Source organism: Wolffia australiana, chromosome 13 (assembly GCF_029677425.1).
Source record: "Wolffia australiana isolate 7733 chromosome 13, ASM2967742v1".
Lineage (NCBI taxonomy): Eukaryota > Viridiplantae > Streptophyta > Magnoliopsida > Alismatales > Araceae > Wolffia > Wolffia australiana.
In genome coordinates this window covers 2,803,643-2,817,858 of record NC_135847.1, presented here as the reverse complement: position 1 = coordinate 2,817,858, position 14,216 = coordinate 2,803,643, and the positions used below count along the sequence as shown (strand labels likewise).

General features: G+C 41.2%; 2 protein-coding genes across 2 annotated transcripts; one reads left to right on the top strand and one right to left on the bottom strand.

Annotated features, from left to right (window-relative positions):
* Positions 1 to 240: 240 nt before the first annotated feature.
* On the bottom strand, positions 241 to 4,002 carry LOC144711164 (glutamine synthetase nodule isozyme). The gene is made up of 13 exons (XM_078585086.1): positions 3,859 to 4,002; positions 2,847 to 2,886; positions 2,656 to 2,759; positions 2,520 to 2,568; positions 2,263 to 2,369; positions 2,089 to 2,176; positions 1,870 to 1,998; positions 1,715 to 1,789; positions 1,582 to 1,635; positions 1,470 to 1,507; positions 1,232 to 1,391; positions 565 to 625; positions 241 to 497 (listed from the first exon to the last, which is right to left on the bottom strand). Exons 1-13 carry the CDS (start codon positions 3,930 to 3,932, stop codon positions 406 to 408), a joined length of 1,071 nt encoding a protein of 356 aa, XP_078441212.1. The 5' UTR covers positions 3,933 to 4,002; the 3' UTR covers positions 241 to 405.
* A 7,101-nt stretch (positions 4,003 to 11,103) lies between these two features.
* On the top strand, positions 11,104 to 14,216 carry LOC144711139 (Regulator of Vps4 activity in the MVB pathway protein). Its single transcript, XM_078585063.1, has 4 exons — positions 11,104 to 11,380; positions 12,461 to 12,564; positions 13,037 to 13,208; positions 13,494 to 14,216. Exons 1-4 carry the CDS (start codon positions 11,150 to 11,152, stop codon positions 14,022 to 14,024), a joined length of 1,038 nt encoding a protein of 345 aa, XP_078441189.1. The 5' UTR covers positions 11,104 to 11,149; the 3' UTR covers positions 14,025 to 14,216.

The following is a 14,216-nucleotide window of genomic DNA, read 5'->3' as shown; positions in this document are numbered from 1 at the left end:
GACTAGTAGAACCGAAAGCCAATCTTCAGATGCCTAAAGTTCAACCTATCATCTATATTCATTTCTTGGATTCACTGCATTTTGTTTTTCATTCTTCTTTTCAATACATCCACCTAAATCATCAGGTAAAGATTTATATCACATTATCAGTAGATTTGCATGTTTATTCTCATTGAATTATTATGTATATGAGTAACCATCCTAAAATGGTTAAATCTATTTTTAGAATGAAAAAACATAAAACTAAATAAAATATCACATTCACATCGAAAATGGCACGTCCAACTACAATCATGACTACTTTATTTATCATCACAGACATCATGATGATGGATGACGACTATAATGAAAAAATAAGGAAAAGAGGGTACCACGATGATGGTCATGATGATGTTGATGATGGTATCATGGCTTCCAGAGGATGGTGGTTTCGGCGATCATGGATGTGACCACATAGGGATCCATGTTGGAGGCGGGCCTGCGGTCTTCGAAGTAACCTGAGAGGAAGAATCACGTTGAATATGAGCAGGGTATTTTCGGGAGAGGAGAGAGAGATGAACTGACCTTTTCCGCTCTGCTCCGTCTCCCTGCCGACCCGGATCGATGCCCCGCGGTTCGCTACGCCCTGCCGACCCAACATGATGAGAGAGAGATGGGGGGGAATGTCCGAGAAAAGGATGACATTTCATGTTCGAAATTGAGAAATACGGTAAGAAAAACAGTAATTTAGTCAGAGAGATTTCTTAAATCATTTGAGGAGAAAATATAAGTGAGAGATAAAAAAGGTGGAAATTTGATGTTCCAAAAGGGGAAAAAAACGATTTAAAGAGAAAAAGAACGTTTTCTTAATTTATACAAGGAGAGAGTATGAATGAGAGATAAAGTACGAGAATATATGCGAGAGAGATAGCGAAGCAGAGACAGAACGAGCGATTGATGAAAAAAAATTAAGTTCGAAATCAATAAAAGACGATAGATAGACTTTAGACACAAAATCTAGATAGGGCGATTAAGAGAAAAACAAACTTTCAATATCGAAACTACAACAGGAAGGGAAACAATAAGCGGTCAAGAGAGAGTTATAGGAGATTTCAAGGCCAAATCGAGACGAGAACGAGAAAGATCGACAGACTGGGAGAAAAAAATAAAAGATTTAAAATGGGAAATAGAGATTAACGGAGACAAACAATAGATTTCTAGGAAGAAATCTAGAGAGAGAAGAGTTACGAACCCAAAGGAAGGTGTTGATATCGGCGGTCTCATGGCGGCCGGTAAGGCGGCGTTCGTTTCCCTCGCCGTACGCTGCGATGTGCTCCTTGTGCCGAAGGCCGAGCTTCTCTATCGCCTTCTTGATTATCTCATACCCGCCGTCCTCTCTCATCGACTTCGTACTGTCAGAAGAAAAATAAAGTAAACCACAAAAATTCCACGTCACAGGTCAAACTTTTGACCCCAGTCAACGCCCGAACCTGTAGTTCGTGTGGGCCCCAGCTCCGTTCCAGTCTCCCTGCAATCCATTATATAAATAAATCAATAAAAAAGGTTTAAATAATTAAAAAAAATTAGGAGTATCGAATTAACCTTGATGGGCTTCGGGTCGAAGGACACCACGACACCAGCGACCTCCGCGATCCTCTGGTCAACAGGCAAGCATTCAAAAATGAGACTTTGACCATTAAAAGTCAACGAAAGAGAGGACAGGGTGAAGGTCAACCTCAAGGAGATACCGGGAGACCCAGACTTGATCACCGGAAGAGATGCCAGTGACTGGCCCCACTTGGTACTCCCACTGGAGAAGGAAAATTAATTAAATTATTTTCAATTTCAAATTCTGGGAAAAAATTAATTAAATTTTATTTATTTATTTACCTGTCCCGGCATGACCTCCCCATTAATCCCGCTGATGTTGATACCCGCGAAGAGACAGGCCTTGTAGTGGGCATCGACGATGTCGCGGCCAAAGGCTTTGTCCGCCCCAGTCCCACAATAATACGGACCCTGGCGGAAAAAAAGAAATATAATATCCGTATGGGGGTTTTATTTAAATTGTTCCATTATTCATCTTATTCTAAACTATTTAAAAAATACCTGGGGCCCAGGGAAGCCGCCAATAGGCCAGCCAAGTGGCCAGTTGATGTCTCTCTGGAGAAGCGTGTACTCCTGTTCTATGCCGTACCTTTAAAACGTTTATTTGATTTTATTTTAGTGAATTAAATTAAATTAGGAATGATGGTAGATTTTAAGATATTAAAGTGATAATACCAAGGTTCTTCAACGACGACATCGGGGTGGCTGAAGACCTTGGCCGCGTTGAAGCGCTTATTAGTCGGGATCGGCTCGCCAGCAGGAGTATAACAGTCGCACATGACCTGGTAATATATCAAATCAATAATTTCTCCTTTTCTAAGGTATTAAGAGTCGAATAAGACAAGAAAAAGATCCGGATTCCAAGACAATTTCAAATGAGTTTATTAAATTGTTGAAATGGGCGCAGTATCTATAAAATTAAATAATCTTACAAGAATGTTGTTTCCCCTCCTGAAAGGGTCCCTGAAGATCGCCTGTGGGCTATAAATAAAAGAAAATTCAAAAATCACCAAAAATAGGAGAATTCAAGGAAATCAATAATATTCTTTCTGGAAACTGCAAACTTACTATAGAATTACTTCGCTGTCCTCCCCAGGGGCTTGGCCAGTGCTTGATCCGTCGTAGTTCCACTTAGGAAGCTCGCTAGGATCATCGACGAGTTTTGGAATGGTCTGTTCGTGTGAAAAATTAAGAGAAAGTCAAGTTTTAGAAATTGTATTATTTATTTGAATTATTTATTTACAAAGAGGGGAGTTTACCCTGGCTTTGCTCCTCAGGTCCAATCCCGAACCACCGATCCTATTTAAGAGAGAGAGGAAAAATTTTAGTTTAGTGCGAATATTCCAAGAACAAAACTTCAATTCCATCCGATTAAAAAATATGGACAGAAACAAACAAAGATTGAAAACATTAAAAAATAAACTCGCCGAGAAACGACAACATCTTAGACCGTAGCCGCTTCCGGATTCCAAGGTAGAAATACGAGTAAAACACGAGAAAAATGTATAACCTGATTAAAAAAGTATATGCTTCGAAACAGAAGAGAGATAAAAAGTATAAAATTTTGCGGAAAGAAAGCAACATGGTGGATCGCGGCCGCTTTCGGATTTCATGGTAGAAAGATGAGTATAACACGTGAAGAAAAGTTTAATCCAATTAAAAAAACTCAGCAGAAACACAACATAGAAGGAAACGCTTAAAATATAACGGAAAGACCGGAACCTACTGGATCGCAGCGGCTCACAGATTTCAAGGAAGAAATATCATTCATACACGACAACAGAAGTTACACGCTATAAACAAAGAACAGAAACAAAAGATAGATCGTAAACTTTAAGATCTCATCACTCCGCGACAGAGCCCGCGAGATCCGCGGCGAGGCATCAGAATCGCTGGACCAAAGCCGGATTCGCACTTCATTGAACAAACATAAGAAAAAGAATAGAACAAAAGTTTAACCGATTATAAAATATGAACAGAAAACATTACGGTCGCATCACTCCCCGGCGTCAGAGCCGTGAGATTCGCGGAGAGACCGCAGTGAGGCTGAATCGAAGCCGCTTTCTCATGTAAAGGCACAAAGACGAGAAAAACGACGTATACACAAAGAAGAAAAAGGAAAACAAGCCGATAAACAAGTACAGGCCTCAGATCTGGTTCTACGCATAGAAAAAACGCAAACTAAACGAAAAATACATCGTAACAGAGAAATCAAACAAGGCGATGAACATCAGAACATGCGAAAAAGTACGAAAAAGAGAGAAATCTCACCATATGTACTCCGCAATGATCTTCTCGGTAGTAGAAGACAGATCGAGGTTGATCAGATCGTTGAGAAGAGCCATCGCGAAGAAGAAGACGAAGATCACAGAGATAATGCACCAACCGATGATTCGATTGGGCTGGTATCTGAGGACACTTCTATTTATAGGCCTCGTGGGAGGGCGGTAAGCTTACCGGCCGTTCCAGTATTTCGCGCGAATTTCGGTGGCGGTTGTCTTCTTCTCTAAATGACGATAATGCCCTTTACCGGCTATTCAAGCAATAGTTTGACTTTTTAAATAATCGGTTGCCTTTTTTTCCGGAACTTCCCAACTTTATTATTTCTCATAAATAATGATTAATTAATGGGACCTTTTATATTTATTTATTGACGGATGAAAGAATCTCTCTTAAGTTTGTCTATTCAAGTAAGGGCATATTCGTCCTTCCGGTACAAATTTTTTGGCTACTTTCTCGAGGTTTAGACTTCGTTATTTTTTGTATTTATTTATTTATTGAAGGGTGTAAGCGTACTTTCGGATCTTTTCTGGGTCCCACGATATTCATAAGTGGGAAAGATTCCTGAGAGGGAGAGGACGTGGCAGAATCTCAATGGACGACTGAATCTTTTGCTTTTCTCTGAAGACGCTTTTCAACCGTTCCTTTTTTCTGGCATATTTCTTTGGCTGAAAAAGAAAGGATATAGAAAATAGATAATTAAGATTTATGACAGCCAGGGAATTAATCCTGGAATTTTCTTATTAAAATTTATTTAAGAGTTTTTTTGTCGACGCAACACCCGAATTTTTTCTCCAATATTGTACTCTCCCCCTAGTTAGACTAAAGTAACATGGTGCGTGTTTCAAGTCTATGCATCGTATTTAACTTGAACGAAATGAATGGTCAAATTAATGTTATAGGAAATTAATTCACAGTGAGGTATAAAGTGAAAAAAATTGGGTCATGATGCAAGGCCTTATGTCCGAAGGACATGAGTCTTATGATTGAAATTTTATTATGTTAATATCAGTTCAAAATTAGTTTGCGACAATGTTCCACTACCATTGGTGCATTTGAGTCCCCTTAGGAAAATTGAATCCCCTTAGGAAAAATTTTAGCGTAAACATTTGAGAAAAATGCTAAACTCTACTGTTTCCTGAAATAAAAATAGTAGTTTATTTGTACGATTTTTTTATAATTTATTTACAAAAAAGTGGGGTAACATATTTTTGTGGCACTTCTCTTTCAAAATGACTAATTAGTATATCAATCCTGAGAACTTGTCCATAAAGGGGAGTTCTTGAATTGAAAAAGATCATTATAAATAAATATAATATATTTAGTTTTATACTGAATAATTTGTAAATTGATTGGAATGAAACACTATGAAAAAATTTATCAAATAAATACAGGCCTATTTTAAGTTACTCGAATTGAGGTTAATTCATATATCCTACAGGTATTTCATACTAAAAGCTGTGGATTCTAACCTATTTGCATTATCAAAATTCCCTTGCTACAAATACTAAGGTAAGTTTATTCACACTTAGTAAGGGTGTCTTTGGGTATTTAAAAAATATTGAAACAAAAATAATAATTGTAGGAAAAACTAAGTAGCATAAGAATTGTAAATTCTTCAAAATAAAAACATCAAAATATATATGATCTAACGGGATAAGCGCCGGGATCAGTTGGGTTGTGTTACAACACAGGATAGGTGGTAAATGGATGAATTGAACAGTTGATGCAAAGTTTTGAGAAAGTCTATGAGAAAGAGGTGACAGTTGCTGATTAGATCGACAATCGACTATACATTCGGGAGCGGAACATTCACGGTCAGACTCCGAATGACCCACTCGGACCAACTAGACGTCCTACAAGGTGAGTGGACAATGAGAAGTCCAAAGATGTCCACGGCCTTTTCTGCTAGGGACCATAGTTGTTATCACAAGAAATCCCTACCTCTCGACAAGTAGGTGGCTAATCCTATTTATCGTCAATAAAGTCGGTAGCGGAGCAAGTAGCGGAAGATAGCACTGGAGTAAGTAATATTACTGCTGAAAGTGAGGGAAATGGTATAACTTTGCAAGGTTGCTGACCCAAAGGGGTCTTGGTGACAATGTGGAGAGGCAATGGCCCGAAACAGAGCTGGGACGATGGCGAGCAGGATACAGGCATGCTTCTTGCAGGCTGTGCATTCTTAGAGAGGGCTTTTTCTTGAATCTTCTCTAATAAACTCCAGGAAAGCTCCAAGAAACTCCAATAGAAGGTGTTTTCTTGAATCTGTTACAATAACCTCCGACAAGGGCCAAGAGAGGGCGTTTTCTTAAATCTGCTGTAATAACATCCAAGAAGATCCAAGAAAGGGCCTTTTCTTGAATATGATCCAAAAAGCTCCAAGAACTCTAAAAGATAAAGCCTTTTCTCAAACCTGCTCCAAGAACTCCAAGAAAGCTCCAAGAGAGGGTGTTTCTTGAATCTGTTCCAAGAAACTCCAAGAAAACTCCAAGAAGCTGCAAGAAAGCTTCAAGAGAGGGCCTTTTCTTGAATCTGCTCCAAGAAGAGACTCCAAGAAGGTCCGAGAAAGGTCCAAGAATGGCGTTCTTTGAAGCTCACCCACCCAAGAAAAGGATTCTTGGGGAAATGAGGCGAACAATGGCTTCTCGGAATGGCAGCACAGCACGGGCGTGCACGGATGGAAGCAGAGAGCGTGCTTCTTGCAGGCCGGCAGTCAAGTCGAGGCAAATTTCTTGAACAGATCCAAGAAGACGCGGCCACAACAATGATAAGGGGAGAAGAAGTTGGTGACGCGCGATTCTTCCATGGAGTGATCTCCACGTGGTGAATCTGGCGATGTGCGGACAAAGCTCCCGCGATCTCTGTCTAAAAAATAGTAAAGATAAACTCCCAAAGGGAGGAGGCGGGAGCCCAATCAAAGAAGACTTTTCCAATTTTCAATTAAACTTCAAGGCTTTCTTGGACATGTCACCCCTTTCTATAGGGAGGGAGGATACCCAATTTGGCCGAATAAGGGGAAACTGTCTTGTGAAGAGAGATTTCCCCTTAAACATACATCAAAACAAATAAATAAATAAACAATGGACGAGGCCCAAACATAATGGCCCATCCAATCGTTCAAAAAATCAAAATAAAAGAAAATATAAGAAAGTAAATCAACGCTCAGGAACGTGAGTACTTGAAGTCGGGGTCATGGGCGTCGGCTTGGGCTGCACAGTGAGGCTGGTGGTGTCCTGTGGTTAAGCCAATGAGATGGCCCTCCTTCTTGGGGAATTCATCAGCCCAAGAAGCATATTCTTGGCAGGATGTGTCAGAGCAGAAATTGTCTGGAGCGGCGGCGTGGCAAAGACGAGCAAGAAGGAGGGTGGGTAACTTCTTGGAGTCTCTCTAATAAAACAGTACTAAAACAGGCGGTGTCAATGATGAGCTTTTCTTCCATGGAGTGATATCCTCGAGATGAAGCTGGTGACGTGTCGACGACGGTCCCATGGTCTACACTAGGAAAACAACAAAGTAACTCCCAAAGGGAGGAGGGGCCAGAGCCCAAGATGAAAGATTTCAACTCAAAATTCAAAATGAACTCCAAGAGGCTTCCTTGGGCATGTCTCCCTTTATGTAGAGTAGGGAGGATGCCCAAGTGGGTTGAACGAGGGGAAACTGTCTCGTAATGAGAAAATTTCCCTTTAAATGTACATCTAAGCAAATAAAACAAAAACAACAATGGCCCATCCAATCGTTCAGTCATTAAAATACAATAAAATTAATCAACCCTCAGGATCGTGGCTAGACTGAGTACTTGAAGTCAGGGTTGTGGGCGTTGGCTCGGGCTGAAAAGTAGGGTTTTTAGTGTCCCATGGTCCAGCTGGTGAGATGGTCCTCCACTAGTTTGACTATTAACTATACCCTAAGTCATCCTAAGTTCATGAAGCAAAGGTTACATGAGTGAGTCAATACACTCCTTTTGTATCTTTGAGAGCACAACATGTCACTTAGCAACCAGAAACTTGCAAATGGTTTTTTGGAGGTCAAAAATATATGCTTAAAATCTACAGTTTTTATTCAAATTCCCATTAAGTATAAATAGAGGTAAGCCTGAAAAAAATCACCCAAAAAAAATTCATCCATGTGCATCTCCTTTTTTTCCGTTCTCCCCTTAGCTCCCCTCCAATACCATTGCAATTCAAATGGCCTAAAGTGATGTCAGACTGAAAACGGAGTTTGTCAGGATAAAGTAGGAGATTTGACATACCAAGGATTGCATAGATATGCGTACAGGATGGAAACATGAACAGCTCCACTTGTCTCGCTCTACAAACCAATAATGTACAGATTTGATTCGTCACAAAGGTCATCTGGTCATCATGTTGTGAATGTGTTACTGTTCCATTTTACATCTTTTGCTTCAGAAATTTTCATTTTTTAACCTCAATAAGGGCCTTATTACCCAACACTTCTTTTAAATCACAATATTTCTTGTATACCTTCAGATTGAAAATGGAATCTCCTACAGATTGAACATGTTCCATCCAATCAAATATATATATATTGTCTATTTTTATCTGATATAGTGTAATTATCACATCCAAATGACCTCTCGATTGAGAATATAATCAGATTGTCATGTCTTATCCATATGGTGCCTTAGATCATGATCATTTTCATGGGATGATCCAATCCAATGTATTGTTTACACATAGAATATTAATCACATCAAATGATTTGAACTGATCAATCCTTTAGGTGATAAGATGGCATCAAACTTCACTCTGGTTTGCCCAGCAAAATCATAGGCGACACAAAATTTCACTCAAACTCATCCTTGGTAAAGCTATGCAAGTGAGCAAGCACCATTTCTTAACTAAATTCAATATCATACATTAGAAAAAAAAAGTCAAAGATATACTAGAAGAATAGGCAAGGAAGAGGGTAACGGTAAATCATTTTCAGACACTCAAGATACAAATACTGAGTCTGGGAGAAAGACAACTCGAGTAAATTGGCTTGGGAGTAAGGTGTTACATGAGACAAATTTGGAAAGTGTGGGCTTTTAAAACTTATGTTTATACTTTGAATGGGCTGATCGGGATGACTGTTTGATTGACTCGCGTATTTATCAAGCCATCTATTCATCTGTTTACGGAGATCAACCCAGATTTGGTCAATCCAATTGTATACAAAATTGAACACCAATCCATGTTATCATAGGATCGATCTGACAAAATAATTTTCCCTTGGCGATTTCTAGAAAAGGAGTAAAATATAGCACAAGTACAGGGACCAAGAAATTGGGAAATAAGTATGCAGCCATTTTGTGAAATTTGTATGCAACTATAAACAAATGACATAAAATTGAAAGAGAGAGGAAAACAATGGAGACATACGAAAGAGAACCATACGAAGTAAATCATGAAATGGGATAAAAAAAAAGTCTACCATACTATCCCTCTCTATCGACCTCTATGTCTCTCGCTTTCTCCCCTCTCTCGAGCTTCTTGAAGAAACCACAAGATGCAATGGTAAATGCAAGAAGACCAATCTTGATGAAGTTAATATGATGATTTTATGTAGACAATCAACGTCAACATGTTTTTAGTGAACGTGTTTTTTCGTATGTGGAAATAGGATACCTCCTCCAGGAGATCACAAGAAAAGGGAACAATCATCATCAATTATAAACCAAATTAGAGGGAACAGGAGAGAGAGAGAGAGAGATACAGAGAAATATATGAGAGACAGAGAGATAGAAAGAGGGAAATAAAAGTGTGGGAGGGGCAGAGAGATATATAAGAGAAACAAAGAGATATAAGATAAATATTAGAGCGGGAGGGAGGGAGAGAGAGATAAGACAGGGATTACAGAGAAAACGGCGGAGGGAGGGAGAGAGAATAGAGAGGGAGGAAGGGAGAGAGATAGATGGATAGAAAAATTAGAGGGGGAGGAAGGGGGAGAGAGAGAGAGAGAGAGAGAGAGGAAGAGAAAAAGGAGAGGGGGAGGAAGGGAGAGAGAGATGGAGGGAGATATTTCAGAGAGAAGGAAGGAGGGAAAGAGAGAGAGAGATTAAAGAGGGGTGCGAGAGAGACATCAGAGGGGGAGGGACGGTGGGAGAGAGATAGCTAGAAATAATTAGAGAGATATTAGAAAGATTTAGATATAAGAGAGAGGTAGATAAGAAAGAGAAAAGGGAGAGAGGAAGAGAGAGAGAGCCAGAGGTAGATTAGAGGGAGGGAGGGAGGGAGGGAGGGAGAGATAGAGATATTGAGAGAGAGAGGCAGGAGGGAGACAGAGATATAGATAGAGATATAGAGAGTTCGAGAGAAAGATAAGATAGAGAGAGAGAGAGAGGGAGGGAAGGAAGGAAAGAGAGATATATATATAGATAGAGTTTGAGAGAGAGAGAGAGGGAGGAAAGGAGAGAGATATCGAGATCGAGTTAGAGAGAGGGAGGAAGGGAGAGAGATAGAGAGCGAGAGAGAATGAAAAAGGAAAGAGCTCTTTCACCAGAGTAGTGAAACCCCTTGGCCAATGGCAGTTCGGATAGGCAAACCAGCGGGTAAATCAGGTATTCAACGGGCCCAAAGAAACAAGGTGGGAACGCAGCGGTAGTTTTCCATGGGCGTCCCCCTTTTTGCGAGCGTTGAATGGTCAAGCCTTCACGTTTCCTTCTCTCTCTCTCTCTCTCTCTCTCTCTCTCTCTCTCTCTCTCTCTCTCTCTCTCTCTCTCTCTCTCTCTCTCTCTCTCTCTCCTGTGGCTACTCTTTTCTGTTTACTTAAAAATGCAGATAGAAATGATGTGAGTTCATTAGTAGTGGATGAAGAGAGCAAGCAAAACAAAGATGTATACGCGTAAGACTATATTAAAGTACCTTCCGTAAATTAATAGAAATTAACATCGATTAAACCAACTACTCTAATGTGGACACCTGCGAGTCGACGGAAGCTTCAAGCGTCCACCGCGTTCTCTCTCTCTCTCTCTCTCTCTCTCTCTCTCTCTCTCTCTCTCTCTCTCTCTCTCTCTCTCTCTCTCTCTCTCTCTCTCTCTCTCTCTCTCTCTCTCTCTCTACGTCGATCTCGATATATATATATCCTCTCTCTCTTTATTTATTTATCTATCTATCTATCTATCTATCTATCTATCTATCTATCTATCTATCTATCTATCTATCTTTCTGTCGTTTTCTATTTATCTCTCTCTGTCCACACAACTTCGTAGTGAAGTAAGCCTGGAACGCTGATTTCAATCTTACGCGCCGCGTGGTTCAGGAAGGTATATAACTTGATATTTATGTTAGTTTTCTTACAAAGTCTCAACATGGGGAAAAGAGAAGCGATAATCAGGAAGTTTGATTCATGGATTGGAAAGGGATTCAACGTTTCCAAGCTTGGATCTTACCTCAATCTCTCCATCTCTCGCATCAAAGTTCTCCGCAACCAGAGGCGGAGCCGATGGGAACAAGCCCGCTGCGATGTCGCCGAGCTCCTCCGCCAGGACCAACACGATCGTGCCGTCATCCGAGTACTCCTCTCTCTCTCTCTCTCTCTCTCTCTCTCTCTCTCTCTCTCTCTCTCTCTCTCTCTCTCTCTCTCTCTCTCTCTCTCCCTCCCCCTCTCTCTCTCTCTCCGCCCTCCCCTCTCTCTCTCTCTCTCTCTCTCTCTCTCTCTCTCTGTCTCTCCCTCTTTCTCTCTCCCTCTCTCTCTCTCTCTCTCTCTCTCTCTCTCTCTCTCTCTCTCTCTCTCTCTCTCTCTCTCTCTCTCTATTTTTCTCTCTCTCTCCCTCTTTCCCTCTCTCTCTATCTGTCTATCTCTCTCTCTCCCTCTTTCCCTCTCTCTCTATCTATCTCTCTCTCCCTGTCTCTCCCTCTTTCTCTCTCTCGCTCTCTCCCTCGCTCTCTCCCTCTCTCTCTCTCTCTCTCTCTCTCCCTCTCTCCCTCTCTCTCTCTCTCTCTCTCTATTTCTCTCTCTCTCCCTCTTTCTCTCTCTCTCTATCTCTCTATCTCTCTCTCTCCCTCTTTCCCTCTCTCTCCCTCTCTCTCCCTCTCTCTCTCTCTCTCTCTCCCTCTCTCCCTCTCTCCCTCTCTCTCCCTCTCTCTCCCTCTCTCTCTCTCTCTCTCTCTCTCTCTCTCCCTCTCTCCCTCTCTCTCTCTCTGTCTCTCCCTCTCTCCGTCTTCTCCTCCTCGGAATCTCTAGTTCCCTCTCTGCCTCTTACTCTGAGTCTACTGTTTTCTCTTACTCTCTCTCCTCTTCGAATTTCTCTGAATCTTCTGTTTTCTCATCTAATCTCTCTCTCCTTCTCTGAATTTCTTACATGCTCTCTCTGTCTCCACGTCTCTCTCTCTCTCTTCCGTTACCAAATCTCTTGTTCTCTCTCTACCCCCTTCTTTGAATTGATTTTTTTTCCTCTCTCCGATCTCTGATTCTCCTACTTGCCCTCCCTCCCTCTCCCTCTCTCTCTCTCTCTCTCTCTCTCTCTCTCTCTCTCTCTCTCTCTCTCTCTCTCTCTCTCTCTCTCTCTCTCTCTCTCTCTCTCTCTCTCTCTCCTCTTTAATTCCTTTTGTTCTATCTTGCTCCATTTTAATTTCCTCTTTTCAATTTGCAGGCAGAGTACATCATAAAAGAGCGTAACATGCTGGATGTCTTTGACATGCTGGAGGGCTATTGCGAGCTTCTCTCAGAGAGGGCTGACCTTCTAGAGAATCAAAGGTGATCTACCCATCCCCTCATCCATTCACTTCTCATCTAATTTATGCATACATAAAGATCCTCTTGAATCGAATTATCAAGGATGAATCAATTAATCGTGGGATAATAGAGAAAAGAACTGAGTCCATTGATGATTGAATGATCTTCAAAGGTACTCTTTTGAGTTAACAGGTAGGACTCTCCTAGAAGTTCAATCTTAATTGTGACCCAAAGGGAAAGTAAAACTTAGTCATGTTTCATATATCCTTAATGAACCCATCTTTTTAATTTTTGAATCACTTAGCCTGTACGCAGTAATACAATGTAATATCCCAAAAGTGTCATAAGAGAGTCACTTGATAAACAGTTAAATGGTAGCTTGCAATTTTGATTGAAACATATTATAATCCACTATGAAATTAAAACTCACTGCTGATATCTCGATGACATATTATCTATCTCGATGACATTTTATTCTTTTTGGGATTTGCAGAGAGTGTCCGGATGAGCTGCGGGAGGCCGTTTCCGGCTTGATCTTCGCGAGCTCGAGGATCGGCCAAATATACGAGCTCGTCGAAGTGCGATCGATCATTTCCGCCAGGTTGGGAAAGGAGTTTGTCTCTGCTGCTGTTGATCTCCGGAATAGATGTGCTGTCAACCCCATCGTAAGCCAACTGCTCTCTCTCTCTCTCTCTCTCTCTCTCTCTCTCTCTCTCTCTCTCTCTCTCTCTCTCTCTCTCTCTCTCTCTCTCTCTCTCTCTCTCTCTCTCTCTCTCTCTCTCTCTCTCTCTCTCTCTTATATATATATATATATATATATATCTTTCTCTCCTCGTACCAACCATCTGTCTACCATCTATCCATGAATCTCTTAAATTATTTCCTACCAAACCATATATTCACTTTCTCTCTATTCACCCAAGCTAATCAAATTTCTAATGGGTTCACAGATCATTCGAAAGTTGGCAACTACACCGGCGACCCTGGAAATGAGGAGAAATGTTGTGGATGATATCTGCACAGAGCTTGGAATTCATCTACACCTCCGAGATGAAACCTCCCACACTAGGCCTGACCCACCATTACCAATATTTACCAATTCTACCATTTCCCTCCCAAAAACATTCAGTGGGAATGAAGAAGAGAAGATCAAAGAGAAGTATAAGGATGCAGCCAGTGCAGCACAGGCGGCATTCGAGTCTGCGGCCTACGCGGCAGCTGCCGCCAGGGTAGCTGTTGACTTGTCAAAGTCAGAGTCAAAGGGTCCTGGTGGAGGTCAAAGTGATGCGGCATTTACGTCCAGCTCAGTCTCCAGTGAAGTCCCAGAGATGAAGGAAAAGTATGAGAAAGAGGTTTCTGGGAAGGACGAGTCCTTGCAGAGGACACAGCTAGAAGCCAAATCCTTGAAGAAGGGGGAGAATGAGGAAGAAGTAAGCTCTAGTGTGAAGGAGAGGCCAATATCCAGGAGAACCAGGAGGTGAAGCAGCCTCCATTTTAGTTATTTTGTCTGAAGCTGGTTGAGAGATGATAGCTTGTTTTTCATCCCCTTGCCATGGAGATAATTGTTAGATTTTGAGTGCAAAACAGAAAATTTTATGTTATCCCCCATTGTTAGGCAGCCAAACCTTTGGCTCTGTGATATTTTATTCAAATACATGCAGTTTTCACCAGCA

Bases quoted from the DNA above. Each gene is read 5' to 3' on its own strand.
- LOC144711164 (XM_078585086.1), bottom strand. From the start codon at position 3,932: ATGGCTCTTCTCAACGATCTGATCAACCTCGATCTGTCTTCTACTACC. The intron at 1,999-2,088 runs GTATTTTTTAAA...TTTTTCCGCCAG, and splicing joins GCGGCTTCCCTGGGCCCCAG to GGTCCGTATTATTGTGGGAC. The intron at 626-1,231 runs GTTCGTAACTCT...TTGGGTCGGCAG, and splicing joins ATATCAACACCTTCCTTTGG to GGCGTAGCGAACCGCGGGGC.
- LOC144711139 (XM_078585063.1), top strand. From the start codon at position 11,150: ATGTTAGTTTTCTTACAAAGTCTCAACATGGGGAAAAGAGAAGCGATA. The intron at 12,565-13,036 runs GTGATCTACCCA...TGGGATTTGCAG, and splicing joins GACCTTCTAGAGAATCAAAG to AGAGTGTCCGGATGAGCTGC. The intron at 13,209-13,493 runs GTAAGCCAACTG...ATGGGTTCACAG, and splicing joins GATGTGCTGTCAACCCCATC to ATCATTCGAAAGTTGGCAAC.